This window comes from Melanostigma gelatinosum, assembly GCF_949748355.1.
Source record: "Melanostigma gelatinosum genome assembly, chromosome: 18".
Classification (NCBI taxonomy): domain Eukaryota; kingdom Metazoa; phylum Chordata; class Actinopteri; order Perciformes; family Zoarcidae; genus Melanostigma; species Melanostigma gelatinosum.
The window spans coordinates 21,597,684-21,611,803 of NC_136651.1; the positions used below are offsets into that span (position 1 = coordinate 21,597,684).

General features: G+C 44.5%; 1 protein-coding gene across 3 annotated transcripts in view; it reads right to left on the reverse strand.

Moving 5' to 3' along the window:
• The window catches only part of ythdc2 (YTH domain containing 2), a 44,984-nt gene extending 32,202 nt beyond the window's left edge, over positions 1–12,782 (reverse strand). For all 3 annotated transcript variants that reach the window (XM_079290021.1, XM_079290020.1, XM_079290019.1), the window contains exons 1-7: positions 12,711–12,782; positions 12,162–12,205; positions 7,849–8,014; positions 7,555–7,645; positions 3,857–4,053; positions 2,298–2,500; positions 1,686–1,852 (exon numbers count right to left, since the gene is read on the reverse strand). In XM_079290021.1, the coding sequence (XP_079146147.1) occupies positions 1,686–1,852; positions 2,298–2,500; positions 3,857–4,053; positions 7,555–7,645; positions 7,849–8,008 (818 nt within the window). In that variant the 5' untranslated portion in view covers positions 8,009–8,014; positions 12,162–12,205; positions 12,711–12,782. The remainder of the gene's footprint in view (positions 1–1,685; positions 1,853–2,297; positions 2,501–3,856; positions 4,054–7,554; positions 7,646–7,848; positions 8,015–12,161; positions 12,206–12,710) is intronic.
• Between the last annotated feature and the right edge of the window lie 1,338 nt (positions 12,783–14,120).

The following is a 14,120-nucleotide window of genomic DNA, read 5'->3' on the forward strand; positions in this document are numbered from 1 at the left end:
CATGTCCTCATGTAGTTAAAAAGCCCCTTAGTGGCAAGGCGCCGGGGGTGGATGAGATCCGCCCTGAGATGCTGAAAGCGCTGGACATGGTTGGGCTGTCCTGGCTGACACGCCTCTTCAATGTCGCATGGGGGTTGGGATCAGTGCCCATGGAATGACAGACCGGGGTGGTGGTTTCCATCTTCAAAAAGGGGGACCGGAGAGTGTGCTCGAATTACCGGGGTATCACACTACTCAGCCTCCCGGGGAAGGCTTATGCCAGGCTGCTGGAAAGGAGGCTCCGACCGCTTGTCGAACCTCAGACTCAAGAGGAGCAATGCGGATTCCATCCTGGCCGTGGAACAGTGGACCAGCTCTTTACCCTCGCAAGACTACTGGAGGGATTCTAGGAGTTTGCCCAACCAGTCTACATGTGCTTTGTGGACTTGGAGAAGGCTTTCGACCGGGTCCCTCGGGGGTTCTTGTGGGGGGTGCGGCGGGAGTATGGGGTGCCGAACCCGTTACAACGGGCGATCCGGTCTCTGTACGACTGCAGTAGGAGCTGTGTCCGCAGACGGAGTGCCTACCTCAAGCGAAGGAGTTCAAGTATCTCGGGGTCTTGTTCACGAGTGAGGGTAAGATGGAGCGGGAGATCGACAGGCGGATCGGTGCGGCTGCAGCAGTAAAGCAGGCGCTGCACCAGACCGTCTTGGTGAAGAGGGAGCTGAGCCGGAAGGCAAAGCTCTCAATTTACCACTCTGTCTACATTCCTACCCTCACCTATGGTCACGAACTCTGGGTCGTGACCGAAAGGACAAGGTCGCGACTACAAGCGGCCGAAATGAGTTTCCTCCGTAGGGTGGCCGGGCCCAGCCTTAGAGATAGGGTAAGGAGCTCGGCCATCTGGAGGGAGCTCGGTCATCAGGAGGGAGCTTGGAGTCGAGCCGCTACTCCTTCGCGTCGAAAGGAGTCAGCTGAGGTGGTTCGGGCATCTAATTAGGATGCCTCCTGGATGCCTCCCACTGGAGGTTTTCCAGGCACATCCAACTGGGAAGAGAACCCGGGGAAGACCCAGAACACGCTGGAGAGATTACATCTCCCAGCTGGCCTGGGAACGCCTCGGGATCCCCCAGAATGAGCTGGAACATGTTGCCGGTGAGAGGGAGGTCTGGGTCAGCCTGCTTGGCCTGCTGCCACCGCGACCCGACCCCGGATAAGCGGAGGAAAATGGATGGATGGATGGATGCATTAAAAGAAATGAATGCAGCATATTTTACAACATAACTTGCTCACCCACTGCAGACAGCATATCAATTGTACATCCGTTAAGAATACAACGGATTGAAAGTTTAATTTAAAAGTGCACAAAGCAGAGAAAGAAGTTAAAGTGAACATGCAATTTCAACTTCGATTGAACAAATCATACATTTCTGAAATTCTATTTTATCAAAATACTTTCACTTTCCCAACCATACATAAAAATTCAGTAGCTTAAATTCAGTGTGTCCACATTTGTCTGTGTGTGTGTGTGTGAGAAAAACATGATTAGTGTGCATTCTCCCGAAATGGTTTTGTACTGTACACTTGTTTAAAGACCTTTGGAAAGTGCTCTGTAGTGTCGGCCTTGAATTTAACTAGTTGTCCTACTGTAGGTGTAAATGATGAACACATGAAGCATTAAGATAAAAGGCTCTGATCTAATGTACCTGCTCTCTAGTCTGATGTGATAACCGACAGTCTGGCCCACACTCTCTCCTCTCTCCGCTGCCACTCTCTCAGCCACAGCGATGGCAGCCAGGCGTCTGGGCTGAGTGCAGAAGATCCTGCAGGGATCTCCATTCCTGCTGCACTCATCCAGCATGAACTGTGGGATCTGGACAATGCACAGTGACACAGGATTACCTCAGGATCAAACCATACATACTACGCAATAGTTATCCAATATCAGTAGATTTACCCCCTGTTTTAGTGTCACAATATTTCAAAAGAAAAATGAAAAATCAGCGACACAGTTCCAAATTCTCTCATAGTTCAGATGTCTGTATCTTTTAACATTCTAGTAAGGACAATAATGACAAAAAACAACACGTATGAAACAAGACTAAGAGTGTTAACATGTTCAAATGTGCTAATTAGCACTGAACAGCTGAGGCTGATTGGAACAATGTTAGTTTTGGCACTAGTTGAAGAGTCAGAGGACCACCAAAAAGACAAGGGTTTATCCTCTGGGATCCATGAATATTTGTACAAAATTCCATTTCAATGTGCTTTGTAGTGGAGATGCTTCAGTCGGGACCAAAGTGTTGTGGCAGACCCACCTGTGTAGTTTTTCCAGAGCCAGTCTCTCCAACCACCAACACAACCCTGTTTTCTCTGATGAGCTGGCTGATCTCTTCCTGGCGTTCATGGATAGGCAGGGAGCTTCGAAAACTGTCCAGTTCTGATGGACTCCTTCTCTGAGGCACCATGGGTATACCTTTGTTTAAGCGCCCGCTAGCCCTGTTCCTCTCACAACTGCCATCTAAGGGAAGAACTGAAGAATGTTGCACAACCCTATACAACACATCTGTTGACTTGACATTGAGGTGATTTTTCCATCTTGAAATGCAACACTTTGTGCTGACTTTGTTCCAACTGTAGTTAGGCGACGTTGTACATATTTTAAGGTTTCCCTCATGTATCCCAGAGGATATCCCAGTAAGACTACAATAGGTGGGCAGTATAGACAGCACCCCAGTGGAAGTAGGTTATGCCATCTTTTTTTTCATGGAATGGATATTACCGTACTTTCCGGACAATAGAGTGCACCGGAAATATAGGCCGCACCAGCTGATTTTTAAAAGAAAAAATAATTTGTACATAGATAAGCCGCACTGGTCTATAAGCCGCAGGTGTCCCCGTTGAACAGCAAGATGCTTTTAACAGTACTAAAGTTGTCTTCTTCTATGAACATCATAACATGTCGCTAGCTTCTAAGATAATTTTAACATTACGGCCAATGGGGAAATGCTAACCGCGATTAGCATTAGCAAATATATAATATATCTTTGTACATCTTTTCATGTAGACATACTTGCATTACAGACTAAGGTCTCTCACGGCTACCAAACGAAAAGCAATGAGGCAATAACTGTTGTTGCTCATAGCTCTGAATAGCTGTTGTGCCAGCAGCAACTGGCCAAGCCAGTTAGCCGTAAATGCTATTCAGAGCTATGAGCAGAGAAGATCAGCTTTTTCTCAAGTCTGCCAGTGGATCCTAACAGCGCGGAACAGTGTGAAAGAATCCACCTTCACCAACGGGTTCTGAAAGGCTGGGATACTATGAGATTAAGGGGACAGCGCAATGAGGAGGACAACGCAAGCTCAAGGGCGGATTTGCCCCGGTGCATGATGTGGTGTGTTCAAGGACCCAAATGCAGACTATTATATATTCGCTAATGCTAATCGCGGTTAGCATTTCCCCATTGGCCGTAATGTTAAAATTAGCTTAGAAGCTAGCGAGTCGGACATGTACTGTTAAAAGCATCTTGCCGTTCAACCTTTTTTGTTAACAGTCCTAGTGAGAGGTAGGTCAAAGGTACTTCATCCATATTGTAGCGACCCTGTCAGTAACAGCTGGTAGCAGAGGGGTTGCTGGTAGCAACTGTTCTGTGTTGGGAGCTAGTAAATGTGTTAGACCGGAACCGGAAGTTGCGGTTGTTGTTGTGGCGGAGAAAAGCTACGGAAAAATCCGTATATAAAGCGCACCGGACTATAAGCCCACGCCTCAAAGCGTGGGGTAAAAAGTAGCGGCTTATAGTCCGAAAAGTACGGTAGCTGTAACTGCATCATTGTAACTCACTGCAGAGTCATAGTTTAGCCAGACACTGACACTCACCAGGTTCTGCAGCAACAGACATGCCACTTTTGTTGTTGGGCTGCATGTCTATGCGTTCCTTATTGCTGATAGGAAACCTCTGAAGTAGGCTGCGGATGAAATATAAGGAATTGTGGGAGACTGTGAGGGGCATAGTAGGCCGGGGTTTGTCTGAACCGTTCTTCTTCCTGATGGTGACGAAGCGATTTGGTCCTTTCCTGGGAGGGAGGGAAATTAATTTCCACCATTAACATACTTGTTGAAACTGATTCAAGCGACAAAAACTGTTGCTGTAACTGTTCCAAAAATCTCAGAGTGAGGGTATTCTGTCAGAAATCACTCTGACCTCACCCCTTTCCATCTGAGCAGGTGTTTTTCTACATGTCAACCTTTTTGAGAGAGTGTAGAACATGATTGGATTAACGAGAATGACCAACCGTTCTGGAGACAGGAGCTCTCAAAGTTGACCCACCCCTCTTAAAGACACAGCTATCCTCTTCAAAAATGAACAGCATGTTTCTCTGATTATCAGACAGCTAACAAACAGGGTTCTGTTTCATCCCCTCCTGCCAGTGGCAGTAAACAAAGTCACTCTTGACGGCCTACTTGGCTCTGAAGCACTTCTTGCCCTTTCTCAAAAACAAGCATGTGCTCATTCGAATGGATCAACTAACAAGGAGGGCCCAGGTCACTGCAGTTCCAAAAGGAAGCTCAGAGGCTGTGGATATAGGCTCATCCCCAATTGGCCTCCCCGAGGGCGTTACACCTCTCAGGCAGATTGCCTCTAATGCTGAAGGATGCAGTCTGGGGAATGGAGGTTGCACTCTCAGGTGGAGCAGTTGTTTTGGGATCTGAGCAGGCCCAGGTGGAGCTATTCGGCTCAGGGTGCACGACTCATTGTGATTTTTCTTGGCGTAGACCAGTGCCCCACTTGGGATGCTCTTGCCAACGCCTGGCCAAGTGGTCTTCTTAATGCATTATGGTCAATCTCACTGATAGCGATCACGCTCCACAGAGTGAGCTTGTTGCATCACATGGTCCTTCTAGTGGTCCCCAAGTGGCCATCGAGGATAAGGTTCTCCACACTCAGCTTGTTGTATTGGGATCCTTAGCCGCTTCCAATATGGATGGACCTTCTGTCCCAGGTAGACGGGAAGTTTTGGCATCTGTCTCCGGGCCTCCTTCAACTCTGGGTATAGTCATTGAGGAGGAGCAGTCACTCCTGGCTGACTTTGAGCAATCAATTTGTGAGACCTTGCAGAGTGAAAGGGCTCCTTCCACAAGAGTGGTGCATAGAAAGTGTTTGGGCGGCATTTTCTTCATGGTGCCGAGACGGGGTCAAATCCACTCATGCCCTTTGCAGGACATACTGAGGTACTTACATCATCTTTTAGAAGCTGGCCAAGCTGCTTCAACTTTAAAGGTTCATGTGGTTGCCAAATCTGTACATTGCAGTCATTTAGCAGACGCTTTCATCCAAAGCGACTTACAATTCAGAGTATCACATTTCTACACCGTAGGCAGAGCTACGGGAGCAATTTTGGGGTTAAGTGTCTTGCTCAAGGACACATCGACATGCGACTAGCAGAGCCGGAGCCGGAGTTTGAACCGCCAACCCTCTGATTGAAAGACGGCCCACTTAGCCAGTCGCTGTAAACAATAGCCACATTTAATGAAGGTCATTACTGGGCAACACATTTTCTGCCTGGTGCCAGGAGGCTAGGCCCCCTCTGTAAAGCGGGCTGTAGAATGGGCCCTGCAACTCATATTGCAAGCCGTGAGCAGGGCACCCTTTGAGCCTATGGCAGAGGTGACTATGAGGAATATGTCAATGAAGTCGGCTTTTCTTCTGGCAGTTAAGACAGCCAAGCATGTGAGTGAACTCCACGCTCTATATATTAGTCCTTTGTGCAAAGGCGGAAGGTGGTGGAAGGCGTAAAATTCTGGGACGATATTGTGGCCAAATATTTCCTTCCTAACAAAGGTTGTGTCCCCCAGCCATGTTAATCAGGCTATAAAGCTGGAGGCATACCATTCTCCATTCTCCTCCATTTAGATCCGAGATGGAGGAAAGGGCCAATTGGTTGTGTCCAGTTCAGGCGTTGCACTTGTATGTTGGGGCAACGCAGAGCATTAGGTGCTTAGAGCAGTTTTCTGTCTGCCATGGAGGGGACAATTACCATTACTGTGAAATGGTCTACAACTTAGAATATCGCCATTGTCTGGGGAGAGGACTGTCTGTGGTGACTGGGATATTACTATTGGGCCTGTCTAGCTTCCACTCTACTGCTTCTGTCAGCACCTGCACCAGGTGTGTGTCTGTCTGTGTGACTCTCCCAGAGGGGGCGTGTCTACAGCACCTGTCTGTGTGACTCTCACAGAGGGGGCGTGTCTACAGGACTATGAATCTCCCACTCCGCCGTGATGAAGTGAGCGGTCACAATGACGTAGCTCTCCGTTACCCTGGAGGTCCACCCGACTGCGGTGGTGGCGCTTCAAACTGTATTGCCATTGTCGTGTCTCTCTCTTTAAATAACGCCTACATACCGTAACGGTTTTGTCCACCACCCTCATCCGTCATAAGTTACAGGGAAGACAAAATGCTCCCAAACTTGCGACTTAAATGACACCGGGGGCTTCTGATGCTTCTCCGCTCGCCATGACTTTCATCGTTAAATGCTTCGAACACGCTCCGTTCACGTGAACACACTACTGCTTTATATCTGTTCACTGACACTCTGCATTGATATTCAGGGACTTGTTACTTGAAAAGGAGCAGCAGCAGTACAACTTAATTACACACTATGATGATTAAACTGTTAAAAAATGGTGGCTTCTGTAGCCACCGTAGCCCAACTGCAGTCCCACTTTTGAGCAGGTCCACGTCAGCTACAGCATAGCCTACAGCAGCTATGTGCTTAGGCTCCACAGCTACACCCTATCCCCCTACACAAAACTACAAATCCAGCTTTATTGTAAAAGAATGTCTAGGCCAGAGGTAGCCAACACTGTTCGCCCCCAGGGACCACGTGAGTCGCCCGTAAGGCATGTTCTAAAAATGGCACTAGTATGAAGGCAAATCACTGTCAAAATCCAAGAGCGCAAATAACATCCGTGTGTGTGTGTGTGTGTGTGTTCACTGCTCGCAAAACTTTCACCTGCTCGCGAGTACATTTTCTTTTTGACACTAAGTGGGCGGACCCAGTCACCATTGTATAACTACATTTAACTGGTTACAATCCTCGTCTTTGGATTGGCCGGATATCACGCGAATATCAATCTTACAGAACTGAATTTGTATAAACATGGGACAGAGTTCATGATTTGTTCAAAAATTTTACAAAGGTAGTGGTTAGTACAACAAGACATGATTTGAAGATATGACAGTTAATGATTTCCTAAAAAATGTTAGAAGTGATAAGTTGTACAAAAATATAACAGGGGTGATTTTGAACAAAATATTGTTAATAGTTATTGTGAGGAATAATTAACATTGACATGTGATCAGACAGTCTCTTCACATTTATTATTGTTATTATTATTAAAAGGTGATCTGTGCAACTTTGTTATTCAGGAAGTTTGTATCAAACAAGTAGCCCTTCGTACTACTCGGTACCCTTGAAGTAGCTCTCCGTTTCAAAAAGGTTGGTGACCCCTGCTCTCGCCATTTGTGAGAGTGCATGTACCTTTGTAAATGACTCATGTACTCGGATACTTACCCTTTGCTCTTAGAAATGTAACCCAGGGACTGTGCCATTCGATGAATGAAAGCCCTCTCAGTACTGGAGAAGGAGGAGGGAAATTCCATCTCTGCCCAGTCAAGGAAAGGAAAGGGTAAATATTAATACACTTCACAAGACTCAACCATCGTACCTTCCTGCTCAGACTGGGACGAGTAGTTAGCATGACAGTGGCGAACCTCTGTCATGTGATTTCACAATAATTAATGTTTACATAGGTTGACCACACAGAAGTGCGCTGCTTTTATTTTCTGATATAAAAGCAGTCGATACCTTTTTGATCACTGTAGTGAAACCTCTCCAGAGCGAGGTTCATCGCTATCTTGACTTCTTCATCGATGTGAATTTCTTTGAGGCCTTTGGCGATAGAACCATAGGGCCGTGTGTTTTGGCGCTTGGCTGGTTTCTGTGATGCTGGACCAGCACTGGACATGATGCACTGCAACACAACAATAGGAACAGCAAGCTTTTTGGTTGTGGTGCCACAGATCCTAAAACTCACAGTTCGGATCGTATCATATCAGAGTCACGGATCTTATAAAAAAATTAAAAAAATCGGATCAGCACAAAAGAAAGAAATTGAGCAAATATAACTGATCCCTGATCACGTTTGCTTTTGCCTCCGATACTAATTGCAGATCATTGATGATCCATATTGTCAGATACAGATCTCTTTGTTGTTTGATCATAGCAGCTGGTCTACAAGGATCCAGACTATTTTTTCACCATAACAAAAATCATTTCAACCACTCCGAAATCTGTAAACCATCAAATTCTAAATGTTATACCTTTACTTTGTTAAAGTAATTTAAAGTGTATTTCCATAAATGCACACAATTCAAATGACAAGGAAATAAGAGATTGTATTTTCATTGATTAAATCAAATCATGTCATTTGTAGTTTTAATGATGTATTATAATCTGCTTAGAGCTAGGGTTAATAGCTCATAGTTCAGCTCTAATATCTATATCTGTAGATGTGAAAACATCTCCTTCAAACAACTGCGTCTCACAAGTTTCTCAATAACACTACATTTTACATGTGAACACATCATGATAACGTTATATTTTATCTTTGCACAATACTCATTTTCACCGAACAGAGCCTGAACGCATCACAATGTAACTGAACAGAACCTTCGTTCGTTGTCCATTAGCCACTTTACCAGCTCTCCTCCAGTCAAAACATGGATTAGTTGTTTACATTGTAACATTATCAGAGATCAGAGACTATAAAAGCATAAATGATGTCCTGATCACATATTTTACTGAATATTGGTGGATAACGAGGTCAGTAAAACTTTATTTCAGACTGTGATGGTTAACGTTAAACTATGTAATTAATCGGCAGTTCACATGTGTGCTGAACCGTGAGGGGGGGATCTGTATGGATCACGGATCAACAGTGATACGTTACACCACAAATTCTGGGTGTTTAAGACAAACATTACATTTTTCCTGACTTAAGTCATTACTTTTCCAAATCTTATACTATTTAATTACATATTCCTGTATGGCCACATATTGTGATATTATACAGTACAGTTTCTAGAAAATAACAAAAAAAACTTTCAAAGAACAGGGCTCAACACTAACTGTTAAAATTGTCCATCAGCTTAAACTCCCCATACACCACAAACTCCATTCTCTGTCACCACAAACTGTCTCTGTCTCAACTCAAAGATGTGGATCATGTGATAAGACTCCTATCGGCTCCCACTGGAAGACAATCTGCTTTCTTCAGCGCTCCCTTCCAATCTGTATCTAATGTCTGTGACTAAAAGGCTACAATATAACACTGGGGAAACTTGACCTTTGGGAAATATTTAGCCATATAAATAGGGCGATTAGTGGAGAGCAGGGTCGTCCTTCAATCAGAGGATCGGCGGTTCGATCCCCGGCTCCTCTGGTTGATGTGTCCTTGGGCAAGACTCTTAACCCCAAAATTGCTCCCGGAGCTGTGCCTACGGTGTGAATGTTAGTTAGTCCTGATGGTGGGCATGGTAGCCCCTGTCATCAGTGTATGAATAGTGAATGATGACATGTAGAGTAAAAGCGCTTTGAGTGGTTGGAAAGACAAGAAAAGTGCTGTACAAGTACAGTCCATGTACCATCACCATGATGCCAGAATAAACAGCAGGGTTTCGACTAACATTTGAAGACCTGGGTGCAGCGCTTAAGTGTGTTTTCCAGAGCAGAAAGTATGTTGTTGACTTATAGCTAAAATGTTGTTACTTTGCACTTTAACAAAGGTCCTAACCTTGATAAACTGGATTGGCAGTGTACTGATTCGTCAACATACAGATGTCACCGTTTACATGCCATTTAAGTGCTGAAGTGATGGAATTAAGGCACTCTTAAGAATGGCGTTCCGTGTATGGTGCAGTCAATACATGGTACCAGGAGTGAATCCGAAAATGTAACAATAAATATTAAATCGAAAGAGTTCAAATTAACAGGCAATGGCCACGAGAACTGGAAAGCTTTCAGGCGAATTTTGACCTTTATTTGTTGCTTGTTGTTGTTGACAATTGTCGAAAGATAGGTTCTGTTGCCAACTGAGGCTGGCCATGCCGCACTGGATGTAAACATGTTCTTTCGGCGGACGAAAGAGATAAGTTTCCCCCAGTACTGTGCAAGTGTGAGGACTATTTTAAGCCAAGGAAAATTGAACTTATGAACAATACATCTTCTGGAGCATAATGCAAAAATATACTGTATCAACAGAGCTGTATGTGACAGACTTGCGTCTCAAGAATAAATCTTGTAACTATGGCACTCTGTGATATTCCAGGATGAGAGACCAGATAGTAATAGGAGTGCAGGACAAGTATACAGGCAGTATATTGCAGTAAGGCCGAGATCCTCCTTGTGGTACTGCCACCGCAGTGGTTGTCTGTGGCAGGCGTCAGTCAGGCGTCAGTCAGGCGTCAGTCAGGCGTCAGTCAGGCGTCAGTCAGGCGTCAGTCAGGCGTCAGTCAGGCGTCACAACAGCGGCAAGCAAGCGGCACTCGTTCAGCACCCGTCAAGAAGCTGCCGAGCTGAGCGGGCGGAGCCACATTTCCTGAGAACACCCATTGTTGTTAGGATTGGTCAGCTGCCATAAATCAGTTTTATCATCATAGTATGGATTTTAGTTGAGTCACCTGAGCCACCCGTTCTCTGTATACATCCTTCCAGTAACCACGTTGTACTTTTTTGTTTCTCATTCATTTTATTTAAGTATGATTCTGCTGGTTTTGAAACAAAAGGGAACATAATACACGATTTCCAAATTATTACTTTTATAGTCATTTACAACAATCGGCTGAAATAATGAAAATAAATCATCAGTTTTATTATCATTTAAAAGTATATAAAAACATTTTAAAATGAAAACCCAGTGCCACTACTAGTCAGAGGAGTGCCACTACTCGTCAGGGGAGTGCCACCACGTGGGCCGATGAGAGTATGTTAGCAACAATAGTTGACTACATGCGATTTATAGTTTGTCCCTTTATAGTTCAATCAAAGTCATTTTTGTGTGTGCAGAAAATCCAATCGTAACAACAATGGGTGTTCTCAGGAAATGTGGCTCCGCCCACTCAGCTCGGCAGCTTATTGACGGGTGCCGAACGAGTGCCGCTCGCTTGCCGCTGTTGTGACACCTGACTGACGCTTGCCACAGACTAGCCACTGAGGTGCCAGTGCCACAAGGAGGTCTCTCGTATACATTTGCCTGTTAAAGGTTTGGGTCTAAAACACATTTTAGACACCTAAAAAATCAATATCACTTAACGTGTGCACTAGATTTAGAATATTTCACCGCCTTAACTTACCATCAGTCAGCCCTTTCTGATGGAGAACTGAACTGAAAGTGAAACATATCTGTGATCTCTTCAAAGCCACCAGGCTTCATTTAAAAATGTATAGACTAGTTCCACTTTCAGTTCCATGTCGGAAAAACATTCTAAATACAGCACTTCAATTTATTTTTTAAGTGTCTAAAGTAGGCTTTGCTGCTGTCCACAGCAGTACATTGGTAATACACAGACTATGGAGAAGAACCCCACTTAAAAACAACCAAGCTCTACCTTCAAGGAATGAATAACTCTCTGTACCTCTGGCACATGTTTGCAATTGTGCAATTGTTATTGACAGAGCCCAAGAGACCATAGTTATTAGGATTTTGTTTCATAATCCATTTCCAATGTCTGAGTATTCTCAAAATTATAACTTCATTGCTCTTCATTGTGTACTTGCACTATTATGCGATTGTATTATCATTATCAATGGCATAAAATTATTTCAAAATGACAAGATTGTTTATTGCAATTATTTCTGGGACAACATATCGTCAAACAAAAGTACGGTAGTTAGCCTGTCAGGATAACTACTTTTGTTTAACCCTACATTTCTGCTAAACCCTCCTGTTATGTTGCGGGTCAAATTGACCCGTTTCAAAGTTTGAAAATCTAGAAAAAATATTTGAAAGTACTTTTTTGTATGAAACTTCTTCTGCCTTAATTAGTGTAATCAACGTGAAAAAAAGAAATTTAAAAAAATGATCATGTATTTGCGTCATTTGCGTATTGTGTCATTCTTACCAGACTGGGAGGAATATCAGCTATGCAGGAGGAGCTGGCTCAGACTGAAGGGGTCAGAAGGCAGAGGGAGGAAGAGAAGTGATAGTTAAAGTGTAAAATAATGGTAGGCCACATGTTTAACAGTATTATGGCGCTTTTTCACTGGATGTTTATAGTAACGTTGGTTAAAGCTGTAGACTTGAGACTTGGACTTGACAGTAAATCACAGTATGTTTAGTTTGACTGAATGTCTGCGCTACATGTGACACAAGGGACAAACTATAATAAACTAGACAATAAACTGGCACGTTGGAGTAATTTCAAGTCGCTAACAACGACACTTACAAGCACAAGCATTGTTGTGGTGGAACGTTTGCTAAGTTAGCTTTAAAGAAACCTTTCCACAAATGCCTTGTGTCATTTCACCGGTAACGTAACTGAAACACAGCACTAACTTAACGTTAGCTAGCTTTAAATTACACTTAGCAGGAGGGCTGAGAGACACAACTGTAGCCAGCTTCATGTCGAACTTTGTCATAAAACTAATAAAAGCAGATAACATTACTGTACCGTGATTAGTGAAGTGCTCCAGCAGTGCTCTCAAACGTCAAGCATCCTTGTCAGATTTATGGGACGTGAGAGGTTCCGCGTGTTCTGCCCTTCCGTTCCGCCGCCAACAACACAAGTACATCCGGTCCGACCCTTCAGAATAAAACGAGGCAGCAGTAGTTGCTATTACGAACCTATAAAGCTTAGTGGACCGTGTACGTTTTGATTGTCTGTTTTACCGTTTAATCGAATAATTACATAATTGTATAAATATAAACTGTAATGAAGGCCCTCTCCATTACAAGCATTTGTAGCACTTTGTACACAGGACTGCTTCAAGGAATAAGAGACACACTCAAAGGGTTGAAGGTTTCTGTTGGATGTTGTGGCTGCCTCAGTTAGAATTGTTTGGAGGCTGGGCCTGTAAAGACAAACACATGATTAGTTTGGCTATCTTTGCCCAAATGATGATTGAGGGTATACACGTTTTGTTTGTGCAGTCAAATAACATGAAATGTGTATTTCATAGTTACCAACTGTATATTGTAGTGGGGTTGAGGTCCTCGTCAGTGTCAGGTTATGCATTACATTACATTACATTACAGTCATTTAGCAGACACTTTTATCCAAAGCGACTTACAATAAGTGTATTCAACATCGGTTTTCGAGAGAACAACTTGTCACCAGAAGTAATAGGTGCATGTCCTTTCCTCAAGCAAGCATCTAAGAGCATACACCAGCACCAACGTACAGTGCAGAAACAAACGAATGCAGTAAGTGCCACAAACTAACATGAAAATGATAAGTGTAATAAGCTAGTATCAATTCAATAGATGCAAAGTGAGTGCTAAGCGGAAGGCTAAGGGTAGGCCTTCTTGAAGAGGTGAGTCTTCAGCCTGATGAAAGATGGGCAGTGACTCTGCTGTCCTGAGGTCAGTGGGGAGTTCATTCCACCACTGAGGGGTCAGGACAGGAAACAGCAGCGCCCGGGTCGATCGGCCGCAGGGACCTCTGAGTGACGGGGGAACCAATCGCCCCGAGGCAGCAGAGCGAAGAGGTTGGGCGGGGGTGTAGGGCTTGACCGTGGCCTGGAGATAGGAAGGAGCTGTTCCTTTCACTGCCCTGTAGGCTAGCACCAGAGTCTTACACTGGATGCTCTTACAGGGAGCCAGTGTAGAGAACGGAGCGTGTGATCGATGCAATGTTTGCTGAGAACGACAGTTGGTCGTCCAGGGTCACACCCAGGTGACCCTGGATTTCCATAGAACTATGCCAGATTCAATCTAGTGCTGTCCTGCCAGGACCACATGCTGCCCGTGGTCCACTGTATATGAAGATGACCGTCATGTTTTGTGATAATTGTTGGGGAAATAAACACCTGGTTGGTCTGCACCAAACCTCTGTGTCAGTCCTCCTGCTTCTAAAGTCCAA